Here is an 18,523-nt window from a genome sequence, read left to right on the forward strand (position 1 = left end):
CACACAGACACACATGCCTCTAAGGGGTCTCAGTCAGGCATTTGCTGTGTCGTGTCTGCATTCTGGCCCGTTTGTACTTCTTGCAGATATAATCATTCACGGCCAGGGGGCCCTATGATCCGGACCCTCTAAATCAGGGGTGGGCAATCTTATCCAGAAATGACCGGTGGGTATGCAGGTTTTTGTTGAAGCTGCATAATTAGATCACTAATTAGAGGACTGATTGGCTGAATTCACACCTGGGTTTGAGCAGCTGACCTAAAGGTTACCCCAAAAAGCCGCATATACGCCGGCCCTTTGCGGATAAGACTGGCCGCCCTGCTCTAAATGCTGCTGTAACCAGGATATTACTTTCCAGGATGCCGAACTGTTTCACAGCAGAGAAATAAACCTCTGAATGGGCGTCTCCCTCAGGGCCAAAGGCGTATTCCTGACTAATGTAATGCTTAATGAATCACTGACTGCTTTGTGAACCAAAGTACTTGTGGACAGGGAATCCAGTTAATTATTTTTTTTATTATTAATTATTAGTATTACTGCATATATTCTTTTTTTGATTTTTTAAAAAATCAGTATACCTTCAAAACCCATTATAATGATTAAACCAAATGACTGCATACAGGTTGCTTGCTTGTTTATACACCCCAGCTGCTCTCTCAGGCATCCGGCCCAATTACAGCCATTCGCCACAGCAGCCAGAGGCCGTGTACCCTAGGAGGAGAAAAAAACCTTTGCTATAATTCTCTGTAAACATTTATTTCTTATTCATGCTTGTATCAGTGTGACGGAACGAAGCCACAAGTTAGATTTATTTGTGTTGGGGGGATGTTGTGGGATAAATTACTCTGAACATTAAATAATTGCTGTGTATCTGGGCGAGAGTTCCCCGGCAGAGCGAGACTGGCCTTCGCTTTTCAGGGCCAGTGGCCCTGGACTTGAACTCCCACATGTGACAGAGAGAACCCAGCTTTAGTGCTGCAGGAAGCAGCCATGAAGGTTCTGTTTGTCTCTTTGCTCAGTTAACAGTCAGCATTTGCCCATAGTAAGTCACTCTTTAAGGGGCATGTCTTCCTTCATCCTTATCCTTTTTGCTGCTCTTTCACCGCATTGCACCCGCATGCCAGGAGGCCCTGTATCTAGCGGCCCTGTTCCTGCAGACGTCGATGAGGATGGATTAGGATCCCCCGGGTGATGCTGCTTTGACCCAATGTGGACGTGAAACACTCATGTGCCACGGAGCCTGGATCCTCACTTGTTTATTGCTGAGGATCTTAGGATCGTTGTTGTCTTTATGGCACTTTGCTCAGCCCGGTTCACATTCTGGCTGGAGCAGAAGCGTAGCGGAAACTGTACAGTGGCTCGGAAAAAGATTCAGGCCCTCTAGAAGCACTACAGAGCATTCCTGTGTGTCTTTCCCCAATCAGCATTTTACTGCAAGCCCACATGCACAAGCATCTTAAGAAATTAGCTATCAGTGTGCAAAGCTCAGAAATTTATCACTCAACACAGTAATGTATTCCTGAGCCATATTTTGTACAACAACAGTTTGTTGTTTTTTGAGCGCGGCGCATTGGCTTTGAATATCCGCTGCGGTTTTCAGATTGTGCCATTGATTCTCAGTGGGGTCCATGTTGGGATTTTGCCACTGTTCCCCAACATTGTCAAGGACTGTTGAAAGGCAGATGCTCTTCAGTGGATTCAGGTTTTGTGCTTTTTTCCTATCAGACTGAAAGAAGTGCCTTATATATTTTCATGCATTTTGATTTATCTGTTTTTCCTTTCACTTAGAGGATGGCTGGATGGACTGATGTCTTTCCTTCAGTCTCCACATTGCAGTCTCTGGCCTCAGCTTTGCATTATGGCCAAAAAAGGCCAGCATCTGGGTCTGTTCTGTCCAAAAATCTGTTCCCACATTATAGATTCAACAGGTTCCTGCTGTCTGGAAAACGCCGGAGAGCGTTGCCATGACTCTTGAGCAATGGCTTCCTTCTTGGCTTGATGACAGCGGCCAGTGTTACGCAAAGAGTCTGATGTTCTGGTTAGAAGGCACCTTCAGCTGAATTCTGGAGACCTCAGTGGCCACCCATAGATGATCTCCTTGCCTGGACTTTCCCTTTTAAGGCTTAGCGTCCTTGCATCTGGAACGGGTGATAAATGATGGTAGACAGTCTTTTACGGCCTGTGGTGCTTACGTGGATGCCTACACCCTTCCATGTTTGTTTTTACCCTTTTCCTACTCTGCATTTTAGTGACACTAACTTCCTCAGAACGCTCTTTAGTTTTCATTTTCATACCCATCTTCGCCCCTCCTACCTAGCTAGCAATTCCTGAATAGGCTTGGGCTTTTATCCCGAAAAAGGGAGAATATCTTCGGCTACTATTTTACCCTTGTTAATGCCCTTATTTCCCATCCGTTTAAAAAGCTCTCTCACTGGAGCACTTAAGCTATCAATATGTGTCCAAACTTGCTTTTGCTTTTCCCCACTCGTTCTTGATTGGACGCCGCCGTTCTTACAGACTGCAGTACGTCCTTGTAAAAGGTACAGACGGAAAGCATGGAATGGTCTGGACACTTTAGCAATGCTGTCTGGCAGACTGGAGATCGTGAGAGTATTACGACCTTGTGACCAGTAAGGTTACAAAATGAATTCTTAGCTAAGCAGCAGCCGGACGGGAAAGTGACACAGCATGTAGATATTGTTTAGCAGGCAGTTAAGGCGAAAGCAAGTAGGGGAGCAGCAGAGGTGGAGATTTCAGGTCCAGAAAGAACAAATCCAGACCAGGATTTTGTTTCAACCAATCAGTTGAGTATAAAGAGCCACAAGTCACAGAGTACTGAACTGGTTGGTTGAAACAAAATCCTGGACTGGATTTGTACTTTCTGGACCTGAAATCTCCACCTCTAGGGAGCAGTAAGCTGACCCTGCTTTGCACCACCGTCTGCAATGGCATCCGCTAATAGTTTCTATTTCCTTTAGCTGGAAATGCATTAAAGTAAACCGAAGACACGAGTCCTCTGAGATTGGTAAGGAGCCAAGATGTATCACAGTGGACCTGAAAATCATAAAAGACTCGTGCGCAGGAGAGCTCTCTCCCGTCATCTCTAGCGAAGACTGAATGCTGCTCCCAGTTGTGTGCCCGGTCACGCATGAACCCAGTTACATGTGAAGACCACGCACCGTATGGATGGAGCTCTTCCAGAGGGTACCGTCCTTGATGGGGGAACCAGAACCTCCCCTTGATTGTGGACCTTGATTGTGGGCCTTGATTGTGGGCCTTCAGGTGACACAGCTGTGCCGAAGCCTCATGCTACCTGCCGCACCTTTTGTGTGTACATAATGTAGCGGAAAACAGCTCCGCGCTTTGCAGCTGCATCTGTTATTGACCCAAATCAAAGGCAGGAATCCATTCTCATGTTCTTTAATGTTTGCAAACTCCACACGAGTCTGACAGTAGCATACCCTAGCTGAGCTAAACAATTTTCACAGTTGTGCCACAGTATGTGACCAATATAGTTAAATATAATTGTACCTTTGCATAATGGGTCAGCTTTTTGTACAACCAGAATCAGTTAATCATAAGAACAAAAACGCTGCTGGCCTGCGCTCTTATGCAGCATTACTCAGTTCGGCTAACATAACCACTTTCACATATTGTTTTTCGTTAAGCTGCTTTAACAGTAAACTAGGCCACTGGACACTGACCGTAGCTCCTGATGACCCGTTCTGCTTGTGGTGCAATGCATTGTGGGAATCCTTATGCAGCATTTTGCTGTTAATTACGCCGAATCGACTGGTTTGTATTTTTGTTGCCGCCTCCCCTCTGTTTTATGAGCCTCTTTGTGCAGACTGGCTTTCACAAGATGCATGTAAACACTCGTGCAGATAGAGGTGCACTGAGGGCACAGAGGAAAGGGTTTTAGAGATGTGCACCATCACACTCTCTCTGGTAATGAGGCATCTCTGACTCACAGGCTTTTAAAAACCAGGCCGCATCCGATTATTTCAGGTATAACCAAACTCCCCTTCAAAGCAAAAACCAAAAAATGCAGAAAATGGGGACCCTTCAGTCGATTAACGTAGCTGGTATTTTTCAGGGGGCATCTCGTTTTGTTTGCTGCTGTTGCGGCAGGGCAGTGAGGACCGCCGCCGAGTGGATTAGCTCCCTCTTTTAAGCGCGTTCACATTGCCGCCGTCCTGCTCCTCTTCCCAGCCGTGATCCATTAAACCTTCAAAAATAACTGATGGCCGACCAGCCTCTGACTCTTTCGACTTTTTTCTCATATTTGTTAATTTATTTATATTTTATTGTATTTTATTTATATATTTGCCTATCCCTTTGAAAAGCGAGTAGCACACTCACGCCGTAATGTCATGCTGTAACGTCAGGGTTTAATCCTCCATCCTGAGGCCTCGACGAGCGAGAGAGCGCATCTGTCCAGTCAAAGGTCCAGCTACCGTCCCTCCGGTCCTGTGCTCGGCTCTCCGCCGATTTTTAATAATCTCTTTGCAGATATGAGAGGAATGTTTTCTGTTCTCTCGAAAGCAATAAAGTTACTTTTTTTTTTTTTGCAAAGCAATACCTGGGGGAAGGAAACTTATCAAGGAAGCAGAAATTCTGTGAGGCGTTAAAGCCGGTTTTGAATGCAGCTATAGGAATCCATGACCCCTCCTTCAATTAGTGTATGGTCTAGCTTTTACATTTTAAAAGAATAAACATATCACACTATTTGGTGAAATGCACTGGACACAAAGACTGTCAACAGTAGCTTTCAGAACCTTTTTTTTGCGTAAGGTCATGAAGTAGATTACTGGGTGTGAGACTCCGCGATTCTGCTCCTGATCCAACCTACTGTGGCCAGGAGCTGCAAACTTCATGAAAGTCCAGCTGAAAATACATTCGGCATTGACTGCATTTTGTGGGGTAACTTGGTCATGATTCTGTCGTGCTTTTTGTTTGATATTGACGGCCGCTTCCTTCCTGCCGGCCTGTCACCTGGACCAATGAGCCATCGGCGTTTTCGTAAAAGCCAGTTTCTGCACGTGGCTGGCTCTGGTGACCCTGTGGGTCGGAGGCGTTGCTGTGGAATTTACACTCTGCCTAGCGTGACATCCAAAGGGTGTGATCCGGCACACAGTAACGCTGTCATTCATGGCGAGGCCGAGATGAAGCGCTCTCCCCACTTGACATTCTATAATCCTGGACGCACATTTATTTTAATCTCCCCCTGTGACGTTTGCCATTTTTATATACGCTCATCTCATCAACACGACCAATGGCGGTCATTGTTAAACAACAGAAGGTTACGCTTCCTCTCTTAAATCTGAATATTGTTTGTTGAAATATTTCACCCATATCTGCTTGGACAGCATCCCCTGCACACATGCACTCACACACATCTGCCACAATGCCAGTTTGATACAGTGTTTACATGTTAGCATAATTATGGCGGCCAGTAAGGTCCCAGCGCAGTGATACGAACGGCTGAAAAGCTCTCCGTGTCACGGCAGTGACTGTTTCCTGCGTTCAGTCTTATTTTTCAGTCTCTCTCTCCCTAACTCTCTCTCTCTCTCCTCCCTCTGTCTCTCTCTGGGCAGACTGGCGTTCTGACAGAAGCAGGGACATGAATCGGATTGGGAGAGTGCGCTGAGGAGTCGCCCTGTTCCTCTGCGTGTAAAACAGGCTGTGCACGCAGTCGCTCGGCCGCGATCTTCCCTTCTCAGCCCTCATTTGTTGCTGTTGGATTTTTTTTTTGGCCGTCATGTCCCTGAGATGCAAATGGCTTTTTGAGCTGCGCTCTTAAAGTGCCGAGCAGGATTTACGAGCTGAACGGCTCATTCCAAAGCTGCGGAGCTCACATGTCTGAGGGTTATCGAAACCCCCCCCCCCCCATACAGTTCATGATAAGGACAACAGCACGTCCGTGTAACACCCATCCAGTCAGCTTCACGTTAACATCCAGTGGGGGTCGGCCGACAGCTAGGTTTATATTACATTTTTTCATCCAGGAAACTTTCTGGTAGAGAAACAGAAACATCCTCTGGCACTTGGAATTCTGTGCCTGTGTACCATTATTATCATTTATATTAAGAGTGCCAGAGACTATGTACCTGAGATGCTCTCCTCGAAGTCAGCAGCAGTGTCTTCTGTCCACACCCCTTCTCCCGCGGATGTTTTAAAGTGTATAACACATATTAGATTCCTTTTCCTGCGTCCTTAGGCTGGGTAAGAGGCGCCGATTGAAATTACTTCGCTCAGAGCTCGGGTATAGATTTTATCGACACGATGTTGGGGGGGGGGGGGGGGGGGGTTAGGGTTAGGTGCAGAGGAGCCCGGTCAAATGGAGGTAGGACAAGAGGAGTACAGCGGAGGCATAGGAAATCTTTGAAAAGTGGTCCGCTGTGGTGCCAACCGTCGTTTGTCTCCCTCCAGACATTGATGGCTGTTGTTTTAAAGGAATAACTGCAGAAATCAATATATGGGCTTAGTTGCTCAGATCTAACACAATGAAAAATGAAGCGGTTTCCGAGGCAGGTGTGGGGGCTTCTGTTCTGCACATCCGCAGTATCGGCGGGAGTGAAATGGTCAGCGAATTCATGCTGACCTTTAGTGCTGCGTTGCAGTGACCCCTTGACCAGTAGGGGGCAGATATCAGAGAATAACAACAGATAAAATTGACGGTGCTGTTTGCCTGGACTAGGGGCCTGTGTGCGTTTCCAGCTCGCCTGTTCACTCTTTTAGGGTTAAAGCAGGGGAGTTTAAATGATGCTTTCATTTGACAGAGAGATATGAATGGCTGCAACATGAGGGAAATTTCATCAGCCTACGCACATTTCAAGCAACGCACCACCAAGAATGTGTAGTTTGGCTTGGTTTACAGGGGCTATATTTGGCACGGCTTGGGGTTCTCCTGAAAAAGCCTTGACATCCGTGCCGACCGCACCGGTGTGAGTGTTTGAGTGTTGGCATAAAGCGCTTCCAATCCCTCACGTCTGAGAATGTTGTACGGCGGCCCAGAAAGAGGAGTCTCTCCCTGCCTCCCTCGCTCCTTCTCTGCCCCAGTGCCTGCTGGGAGTAGCGTCTGGGCTAGCCTGGTAATCCACTTTGTCATGCGGCGGACTGGCCCCTGCCCCCCCCCCCCCCCCCCACACACAAGAGTATCGGCGCTATTCAGCCTTTATGAACCCGGAGGGTAAAATCGCTGTCATGTTCGGCCGCGCTGCTTGTTCCGGGTCGTACCTGCCGGTGGCCCGTGCAGTTAGTAAAAACGCCCTCTGGTCATTCCCAGTCTCCTGTGATGTGGCACCAGTCAGAAGCTGGCACTGGAAAACCCGCGGCAGACCGAAGGAGCAGACAGAAAGTGCTGCGTCGAGCTGTAAGGGCCACAGCTCTGCTCTAAATAGCAGCACCAGCACCATTATTATTTATTCAATTTATAGTGGAAAGCGGCCATTTTTAAACGTCAGGACGACCTGATAATTGCTGTTTGAGCAACAGGAAGCTTTATGTGAGTGCAGTCTGAGGAGCAGATTGGCTCTGCCAATAATGACTAAAATTAGCCTAGGGGAGAAGCTAATTGGCTAATGTAGTTAGGGACGGCTGAATTGAGATAGATGGTCAGTGTGTTTCTCCTTGAACACTTAGACGGACAACAAATGATTGCAGTTTGCCTCCAGTCAGAGGAAGACGGGAAGCAGCTGATTAATTTTAATTAGTCAACTAGGCGGCTCTTTGTCTCTTTGTTATTGCTAACGGATGTTTATTGTTTTTTTTTTTTTTGCCGTACGGTTCAGTTGGCGGGAGGGCCGGCCGCCCCCAGCCCTGCTTCCTGTCGATTTGCAGGAAGTCGGGTATTTTTAGACGACAATGTCGAGATGTTGGGAGCCAGATATCAAACGCAGTGACCCAGGAGAGGGCCGGGGGGGGGGTGACCCCCGAGGGCAAGGAGGCCCTGGGCATTCAAAGCCTGAAGTCCACTATGCGCACTCCTGCAAAACCCGAAAAGAAGGAGGGGCAAAGATGACGGTGTCAGCTCCCATGGCGATGGGGAGTCATTGCGTTTATAGTGACCAGAATGGTAATAAAAGTGGAGTGTTTGTTGTTCTGAAGCTGCAACCAGTTTTATTTTATTTTCTTGCTGAGACTGGGGGGGGGCAGTGTCCTTTGGAGGGCCCCCGTTTCACTCCGCCAGCCGCCGGGGGCCACGCCGTCTGGACGCCGTCTGAATCGGCCAATCCGCTTATCACTCCCGTCAGCATCGCTCTTGGGTCCCATTGCTCACGCCGCTGTTTTCCGTGTTTGATGTCCGCACACTAAAGGAGGGTACAGGGTGTCTCTAAAAAAGGGGCCGTCTTCTTAGATAGATTACAGAATGCTGCTCTTCTGCGTGGACTTCGAATCTGGGCAATGAGGGCCAAGGCCACATCGCTTGCCCTGACCAGCAGGTCTGCCCAGGTCTTCAGATGATGAATTATAAGGAAGGGTTACAATGTATATGCTCTCCCTGGGGATTGAACCAGGATGATGCCGGTACCTGCCTCAGTAAATGGGGGGCGAGTTTTTATTTGTATCATTAAAACTTATACCCAAAGGGCAAACTCAAGTTCTCTGCTATACCCATCTCGAAGAAATAATCGTTACATTGTTATTGACAATTTTTTATTACTCTGTACATTTAACTGAGAATATTTCATGTTTGTGAAAAACATAATGAATGAATTATTAATATTGTAATGACTAGTGGAAGCACTTGCTGATTTACTGCCACACCCGGGGTGTTATAATCTTAGTTTTCTATATTGCATTTGAGAGGCCATTATTTACTAACTGGCCAGACTACAGTGGCCTAAAATAATTAATTACTCTTTCCGATTAGTTAATAATAGCCATAGAAGACAAAAAAGTCACTATAAATCAAAATAAAATAATTAGGTTGTTCTCAATCATACCTGTATTTAGAAAAAAAACACCAGCAAACTATAACATGAAACTCGGGATTTACATTTGCGTACTTACATCAGTACTTAAACTTAGGATTTTCAATCACATACTTAAGTACTTAAACTTGCTATTTTGAGTGCAAAAGTGCATTCGCTTACGCACTCAAACTATCAAGTGTAGTACTGAAGTACAGAATTCGAAATTGACGGCCGGCTATATGAAGGTGAAGTGAGGCGAGGACAGACTGTGAATGGGCTCACATGTGTGCTGAAATAGTGCTAAATTAGCAGTAATTACTAATCCAGTAATTAATAATCCTGAATGAATTTATGAATAGTCATTTCAAAAGTTCAAAAGGAACTACATAAAAATTTACATATACAAATTTCACAAGACAAATACCCCCCCCCGCCATGTCATTGTCCATGCCCATGTTTCCCCGTAGACATCGTCTTGTGTCCATTAGGGAACCATCCCCCCGTCCTGCCCACCAGCTTTTCACTGTCAGTGTTACTTGTTAAGCTACAGGACCTATGGTACCTGTAGGAATCCAAGCTTTATTTTCTTATTTGTTTGATATACTTGAGCTGGATTGGAGGCCAAGTTTCTCGTCAACGCTCCCTCAGGAGTTCTCTGAGTAAGCCGGCAAGGTGATGTGATCTATACGGTGCTCTGTGATCACAACAAGTTCCTGGTTCTTAATGGTTCCCCAGAGCCTCTGAGCTTCTCGGGATTATGCTGAAGCTCTCCTACATGACAAGGAGAAGGGCTCCAGCAGAAACCTGTCAGCTCTTAAGCCAGGGTCTGTCTCATCTCAGTCTCCTTCCCAGGAAACAGTCTGGTGTCCAAAGATGTGTTTTTGGTGCTGGGCTGTTTCGGAGGCCTCGTGTTCTTCTTCATGTCACTTTGCACGGCATTTAACGACCTGCAGAATGGGTCCCCCCCACCCCCTCTAAATTGGGAAGATGCACCCATTTATTTTTGCTGGAGGAAGCCCTGCATTCCAGCTGAAGTGATCACGTTCCCCGTATGAAAATTGCAGAGCAGCCTCTCACAGCTGCTGCGTGACTCGGTAACAGCCAGGCAGAGAAGCACACGTACCTCCTCGTCAGCTGACTGCGACGGCCTGGGGAGTTTCAGCAGGAGCGGGCACCTCCATCACGCCCCGCCTCATGCCCCCATTAGCGCGGACGTCGCCTTTCCGTAAAGGCTGCCGATAGCCGTCTCCTCCTTTCATGCGGCAGAATACATTATTGCCATATCTGCACGAGTAATTTGCCACTTGGCTTAATCTTTCAGACCCCGGCGTTGTGGGATTCTGATTCACCCCATCACTGCACGAGCTCTGCTGTATCACAGAGCATTAGCTCACACGATTATGAACAAACAAAACTGTCAACCACAAAACCAGTAGCCGGCCTAACTGTAGTCCTCGCGGTCTCGGGGGTCTGGGTCTGGTCTTGGTCTTCTGGTCTGGGTCTGGGTCGGACAGAGATACCGCAGCCAGCCCCCGGTGACGCTCTGAGGTGACTCTACCTGTGCCGTGGGCCTCTCGGCTGCATGCAGATGGGCGCCTTGTCCCTGTGTGTCATTCCTCAATGCAGCCGGACGCAGTCTGCCTGCAAATGTGCCGCTTTTAATACAGAAAGATAAAAGCCTGCCGGGCACCGAGATCCAAGCTGCGTTTGTTTGTTTAAGTGCGTCTGCAGTCTCCTGTGTTCAATGTGCTCACACATCGTCGCTGGAAAAATACGCTTATTATTATTATTATTATTTATCCATCCTTCCATCATATACAGTAGCTGCTTATACTGGTCAGGGTGGTGGGGGGGGGAGGAGCATTTCCAAAGCTGCCATTAATTATTGAAAGGCAAAAACTGCATAGCATTATTTCTGTGGTATAAAACACACAGCCTCTATTAGAAGAATGCAGATGCATTTCAGAGCTGCAAGGATTGCTGGGGTTAGCTCGTGGATCGAATGCTAGCTGCGTATCACCCGGGCTGCGGGCTTCTTTCCCGTCGGATCTCTGCATTCGGAGTTTGTATGTTTTCTCCTGGCCCCCAGGGGTTCCTCCTGCGGTACAAATACACGCAGGTGACCCTGGGTCTGTAAACTGTTGATAGTGTGTGAGTGTGTCCTGTCATGGACTGACATCCCATGCAGCCCGTCCTGCTTCAGGTGAGCCTGTCCTGGAAATGCAGTTATGGAAGATGGATAGAACCCAGGCGAGAGAGTGAGTAAGATATCAGGGTTATTCCATATGAAAAATCATCTTTATTTATGTTACACGCACTCACACACACTACGTATAGGTATGTTCATTTCAGGAACAAAATGCAATGTCTGGTCTCTGCTTTTTCTATTACTACAGAATGTGTCTGATAGTTCTGATATTCTGAATGCTACTATCAGCAGCTAAACTCTGCAGGGGGCGAACCTGCGGCTTTGGGATGGCATTTCAGTGTTAATATGATTTTAAACAATCCCGCCAGTTCATTTTTTCCCGGCCATTTAAGATTCCCCGCCTCTGTAAAATGGCTGTGCTGAATGTGCTCTGAGGAACACTGGCTTCATGCTTACCCCCCTTGACGGGTGTCTGGTGTTGTCTGCAAAGATTATACCTTTACACACATCGGCTGCCGCAAGCCGCCTTGCTGGGCTTGATTAAAGGAAGCGAGGGGCTGTTCAGTCTGTCTGCCGTTTATCCGTAATTCCGTGGAAGTGTCACTATGACAACGGCTCAGCGGCGAGGCGCGTGGTGGATCACGAGACTCATAAGCGGCACACTGGCCCCGTGCACCATAGCAACATGCTTAATCTGAACCTCAACCTGGCCACGTCCTGACCTCGTTACGGCCTTGCCCCGACCTCGTTACGGCTTTGCCCCGACCTCGACCCAGCCTCACTCTCCACCTCAACCTGGCCACGTCTTGACCTCGTTCCGGCCTCATCCCGACCTCGACCCAGCTTCAATCTCAACCTCAACCTGACCACGTCCCGACCTCGTTCCGGCCTTGCCCTGGCCTCGACCCAGCCTCACTCTCAACCTCAACCTGACCACGTCTTGACCTCGTTCCGGCCTTGCCCTGACCTCGACCCAGCCTCACTCTCAACCTCAACCTGGCTACATCCTGACCTCGTTACAGCCTTGCCCTGACCTCAACCCAGCCGTACTCTCAACCTCAACCTGGCTACATCCTGACCTCGTTACGGCCTCATCCCGACCTCGACCCAGCCTCACTCTCAACCTCAACCTGACCACGTCCCGACCTCCTTCCGTCTTTGCCCTGACCTCGACCCAGCCTCACTCTCAACCTCAACCTGGCCATGTCCTGACCTCGTTACGGCCTCATCCCGACCTCAACCCAGCCTCACTCTCAACCTCAGCCTGGCCATATCCCCATCTCATGCCGGCCTCGTCCCAACCTCACCCCGGCCTCATCCCGACCTCGATCCAGCCTCAACCTGGCAATGTCCTGACCTAGACCCGGCCTCGTCCCAACCTCGACCTTAATCTGGCTATGTCCCAGCCTCATCCTGACTGTCAATCCTGCCCCCTAGCAAGATCTGTCCCAGCGCGGTGTGTCCTTGGCTAATCTGCATGTTCAGGGAGGGGTGGCGTTCCCGCCCCTGATGGAGACAACTAACTGCCCTGAATATAAATAGACCACCACAGAAATTCTGCACATCGTAACATACAGACTGGCGGGCTTCCAGTGTGTTGTGGATGTTTCTGCTGCGGCCTGCATGTGCGTTTCTGAGCACGTGAAGGCACACATGCATATGTCTGTCCCCTACAGCTCCTGACAAATCTATATTGCTCAAAGTTATGAATTACACGGAGTATCCAGCTGTGACCTTCGATTTTTTTCCTCTCTCCTTTCCAGATGCAAATTTATATGTACAACTCGGATGATTTTGAAAGCATCAACATGGCAATTAAGGAGCGGCGAACCATATCAGCCATGGCTGTGTTTTTCCAGGTCAGTGCTCATTCTTCATTAATCCTTCAAAATATCTAAGAAATGTGAAGCATTTTTGGTTTGTTGGAGGTGGGATATAATGCTTTATATAAACACACAAATGTTATACATATATTAAACTACCTTTTTATTATACATTTAAAATGACGTAAAATGTACACTTGAACTTGTTCCCGAGGGACCTTTGAGTGTCACTCCCGGTTGATTTTTCTTTCGGGTCATTTCACGAAAATAAGGGGGTAACGTGGCCACCCGGTCTATCTGAATCGGCAGGATTAAAAGTACATTTTGCAACATTGATTCCACAGTAAGTGGCCTTTTACTTGCATCATTACCTTTCTTTTAATACTTTGCCATCTCACTTCTGCAAGGTTCCAGTGCCAAGACCAAGCAGGCCTTTCCTGCAGATGGCTAATGATGACGACTCTGTTTTTACTCATTCAAAGCAGTTTTCACTGGAGATGGGTGACACTCATACTGGAGAACCATCTTCCCATTCACTGGTGATGTTATCAAACTGCTGTTTTAGATGAGAGTGAATTTCAGTGCCTTTTTCGCTCGCTACTGCTCAATGACCTTTTGTCACCAGTCCCATTGTTTTAATTATATATTACAGCTATTTTTGTTTTGTGCTTCAGTTAAAATAGTGCTGGTCTTCAGCACCTTAAGACCAAGTAATTAACGGCTTCCAGAAGATTTTATATTTGGATCAATTCTAGCTGACGATGTTTGATGTTGCTGTTGTGTTTCTGTTTTTCCGTTTTTCTGTGATTTTTAGCTTATTCCTCAGCTTTCACTGACGCATGGATATGATCTGGCCGTGGGCTGTTTAATTGTAAAAAAAAAAAAAAAACAAAACTAACTTTTATTAGGCTGACAAACACTGCGCAAGAGGAAGTTTAATTAGGATTAGTGATATGATAGAGTAAGCTCCTGAAAAATGAGTTATACAGGTTAATGTTACCACAGCACTGTTGTATAATTTGTATATCTTGTATAATTTTGAAGAAATGTTTGAACAACTAAAATATATAAACTAAATAAAACATACATCCACGCAAACATACATGCATGCATACATACACCCACACATACATGCATACATACATACATACATCTACACATACATGCATGCATACATACATACACCCACCCACACATACATACATACATACATGCATACATACATTCATCTACACATGCACCCACATATACATGTATGCATACATACATACACCCACACATACATACATACATACATACATCTACACATGCACCCACACATACATACATCTACACATACATACATACACCCACACATACATGCATGCATACATACATACACCCACACATACATGCATTCATGTGTACATGCATGCATGCATGCATAAATACATCTACACATGCATACATACATACATGCATACATATACACATGCATACATACATACATCCACACATACATAGATGCATGCATAAATACATCTACACATACATACGTGCATACATACATACATCCACACATACATACATGCATGCATAAATACATCTACACATACATCAGTGGTTCTCAAGGTCGGTCCTCGGGCCCCACTGCCCTGCTTGTTTTCCTGCCATCCCTGCCCCACACACAAGTCCCAGCTGTCTTTCAGCTTCTGATTGACTGAACACACCTGATCCAGGTAATCAGCAGTGTGTAGGGCAGGGATAGCTGGGAAACAAGCAGGGCTGTGGGGCCTGAGGACAGAGTTTGAGAACTACAGACATACATAGATGCATGCATACATATATCGACACATACATACGTGCATGCATACATACATCCACACATACATACATGCATGCATACATACATCCACACATACATACATGCATGCATACATACATCCACACATACATACATGCATACATACATACATCCACACATACATACATGCATGCATACATACATCCACACATACATACATGCATGCATACATACATCCACACATACATACATGCATGCATATATACACACATCAGATGAATAGAATGCAGCCCCCCTGTTGAGGTTCAAGGGAGACGGACTTCAAAAGACAAACATTAATAATGAAGCCGTAATTCCCCAGTCACACTTTTCACTGCAGTGCCGGCTGTCCCAGGGCAGCCATATCCAGCACACAGCTGCTAAATTAAACCCCTGATTCCATGCTGCCGTCTGCGTGGACCTTTAGTTCAACACAGTTCTGATTTGTCCTCAACACTGTGTCCCCCCACCCTCCCCCCGATCCCCGCACATCATTGGCAGAAGTTTAGCGATTATAAATTTGCTGGGCTAGCTCCCGTCGCCCTATCAATCAGGCCGTCTCTGGGCCAGTGCCGAATCGCGGTCGCTGTCTCTCGCGCGCCTCCCTTTAATTCATCTCCTGCAGAAAGGCGTCCATTTTCACCTGAATCTATCAAGCGTTTTGTCGGCCTTGATGAAAAGCCGTCCACCAGCTCTGCTGCCTGGCGAATCTGTGATTTTGGGATGGAGGGGGTGCGAACAGGTGAGGGTGAAAAGCAGTAGGGACCCCCCGTTGTCAATTATCATCTCCACATAAATTACCTCTGCAGATGCCACCGGGCTGCCCGCGGCTTTGGAAGGCCCTACTGAACTATGAGCGGAGACCCCGGGTGGAAGCTTTTCAAAGACTCGTGTGGGGTGGGATTTACAGCCAAGCACAGAATATATTAAAGGGAGGAGCAGAGGCTGTTAGGGGACAGTGGGTCGGGGTGCAGTGGGAATATGGAAGGGCTGCTCTCTGCTGACCCGCCCCCCAGGCCGACGGGGTCACCCTGTGTGCTGCGTGACCTCCCTCCCCTGCGCCTCCGTTCGGAAGCCTCCATGCCTCGCGGGCAGTACAGACGACCCGATGGGGTCTGTGATGTGCCTGGAAAAAGGAAGACCTATTTTTGCCGTGTGTAATTATTTCCACCACTGTGCTTCGCAGGAGTACCGAACATCTTTTTAATCGTGCTAAGAAGATTATTTGTAAGATTATCACTCTATCTGACCTTTACTGGACAAGCCGGGGCTTCATTTAAAACTGCCGTTTTATATTCCGCTCAGTTTCCTTTTGTGTCTTTTTATATAGTGCCCCTTCCCAAACACCGTCACCCCGAAGCGCTGAGCATGAATTCTGGAACCGCAGCCAGAGAGATGCACTATTAAAAGACAAAATCTAGAGGACAAAGATGATGAGGGAACAGAAACTCCCGTGGTAGTCGTATGAGGAGGAAATCTCTTGGGGGTCTCATGTCAAATGGCTGCCCACATACCCCCCCGCTCTTACTACCTTTATACTCCGCAGTAAGTGATGTGTAGCTGTTGTTAGGACAGCAGCTATGAGTGCGATGCTGGCTAGGTGCTAAATTGCCCGTTAGGATCAGCAGGTCAGCCTGCAGTCTCACCGCCCTCCTGACACAAACTGGCTGCCGTTGCACAGTGGACATTCTCTTTGGGTGCGATACCCCAGCATGGGGACAGGAGAGAGATTCCGGGGGGTTTGCGGTGGCACGGAGATGTGATACACAGATATTGAGACACATGGCAGCATGCAGAGTGGCAGGAGAAACATTATTTAGTCAGTTAAACTAAAAATAAGCAAAGGCAGGTAGACTAAAATAATAGGTCTAGATGTAAAATGTGATTGGCCCTGTACACCTCACATCGGCTGGCAGCCTGATCTATAAACTCAGAGCCCTGTAGCCAAAGACTTTACAGCTAGCAGTTTCTAGACTGTATCTGAGGAACAGTGAGAGGATCTGAATCCTGTGATCTGAGGGACTGAGCTGGATTGCTCACATTAATCAGCTGAGATATGCTGGGGCGAAGCCGTTCAGTGCCCCATAAACGAGGAGGAAAATTTCTAAAGTCCAAATTGAGCTTCACGTGAAGCCAGAGAGGCTGAATGAGATGGCAAGGAAAGCTGGCCATTCTCCATTTCCACTTGCGATTCTTGCAGCAGCATTTTGAATCGGCTGTTGGGCAGAGAGAACAGGATTACTGCTCCTTGAGAGCAAGGGACTGCGGTCCTGCGTCTGCTGCAAGCAAGTTACTGCTTTAATTTGTCTCTCTTGAATAGCAGAATATTGCATTTTGTAATGTTTATGAGCTACAGGGAGGAGCTGATAGGATGTTAATGGACAGGCATGTGTCAAACAACAGCGAAGCTTTGGGCTGACTTGGCAAGAAGTTTATACTCTACACAAAGGGCTGCCAGTAGGACATTCCTAGCAATGCTGTTTTCACCATGCAGTACAGGTTTTTTACACTATGGATAAAGTATCATTGGGTCTGGCTGAAAGGTACATTGTGCTGTGTGTTGCTGTGTGTCGCTTGTAAATGTTCTCAAGTGTCAGCACATACTCAGGGAACAATACTAGTCAATTCGTCGGTCCCTGTACTGGGGAGGCAGCTGTTCAGTATCTGAATGTAATGATGACAATTATGTCGAATAAGAAGAAAATCTTTATAATAGATGATAACAGTCAGTTATCTATGAGTATTGGTGTTGGATAACAGTACATCGTTTAATGCTTTGGTTAAGCCACTTTCTGGGCTGTGGTCATTTTACAGGCGTCGGATTATTTATGGCTGATTTATGACCTGCAAACATTTCTGTTTATTTCTTTTTTGTTAAAGAATGAAATGAGTGGCTTGAGACTAATGACTCAGTTTATGAGATTCTGATTTTGAGGTTTCCAGTCGTGGTCTTACCACCTCCACTTTGATGGAATAAGACTAACGCTCGTCTGCTGTTAATTATTATCAGGACGAGCCTCTTAAGTGCCGCCTTGCAGTCCTTGAATAGTTTAGCAGGAATGAGAGCAAACCCACAGGCAGTAGATTTTCCATTCAGAATGTCTTTTTCTTTTCTTTCTGCATGTTCATCAGCTAGATGGGAGTCACTGAAGCAGAGCTCACACAGCCTTTTGTGATCCGGCCTTTCTAGCAGAGTTAATCACAGGCAACTGAATGTGAAGTCTAATATTATCAATTTTACTATTACCTAGTTCCAGGAAGTCATTACTGGTTATATGGGGTGCCCCTGTAGCTGACAGGAGCTCTGTAGTGGCGCTGGGTGTGAGTTCCGGGCATGGAGGTGCGACAGGCCCGTACACTGAGAGAGAAGCCGTATGAGACCGGACCCTGTGTCCTTCGGCAACAGGGCCGTCTCACTTTACCTGCGCTCCTGTTCACTATCTCAACCTTCTCATTTTTTGCATTATTGCATTTGATTCCATTCCATTCGACTCCCCCCTGACTCACTTGTAAACAAGCCCTGACTAACTGAGCTAACTGTTGACTGAGCACACATGTCCGTGTCGGGAAGCGAGAGCGGCCGGTGTCACTCACAGCACCAGCTCTTTTTGCGTGTGAAGCCAACAGCCCACCAGTTTGCCTCCCAGTGCACCAAGCTGAGGTAATGAGAGAATTTCTTTCCCGCCCACCCTTCCCTCAATGGCGTGAGCAGGTGAATGCGGCGAGGATATTTGGCCGGAATGGACTGGCACGCCCTCGCTCAGCGGTGTAGCTGCTGGTCCACACGCCCCCACCGGCCTCTCGCTCATGT

At 47.2% G+C, this 18,523-nt stretch overlaps 1 protein-coding gene across 5 annotated transcripts in view; it reads left to right on the forward strand.

Moving 5' to 3' along the window:
* LOC125747311 (receptor-type tyrosine-protein phosphatase gamma-like) overlaps positions 1–18,523 on the forward strand; it is a 182,011-nt gene that overhangs the window by 109,840 nt on the left and 53,648 nt on the right. For all 5 annotated transcript variants that reach the window (XM_049022388.1, XM_049022389.1, XM_049022385.1 and 2 more), the window contains one exon: positions 12,831–12,926. In XM_049022388.1, coding sequence (XP_048878345.1) covers positions 12,831–12,926 — 96 coding nt within the window. The remainder of the gene's footprint in view (positions 1–12,830; positions 12,927–18,523) is intronic.

Source organism: Brienomyrus brachyistius, chromosome 8 (assembly GCF_023856365.1).
Source record: "Brienomyrus brachyistius isolate T26 chromosome 8, BBRACH_0.4, whole genome shotgun sequence".
NCBI classification, from domain to species: Eukaryota; Metazoa; Chordata; class Actinopteri; order Osteoglossiformes; family Mormyridae; genus Brienomyrus; species Brienomyrus brachyistius.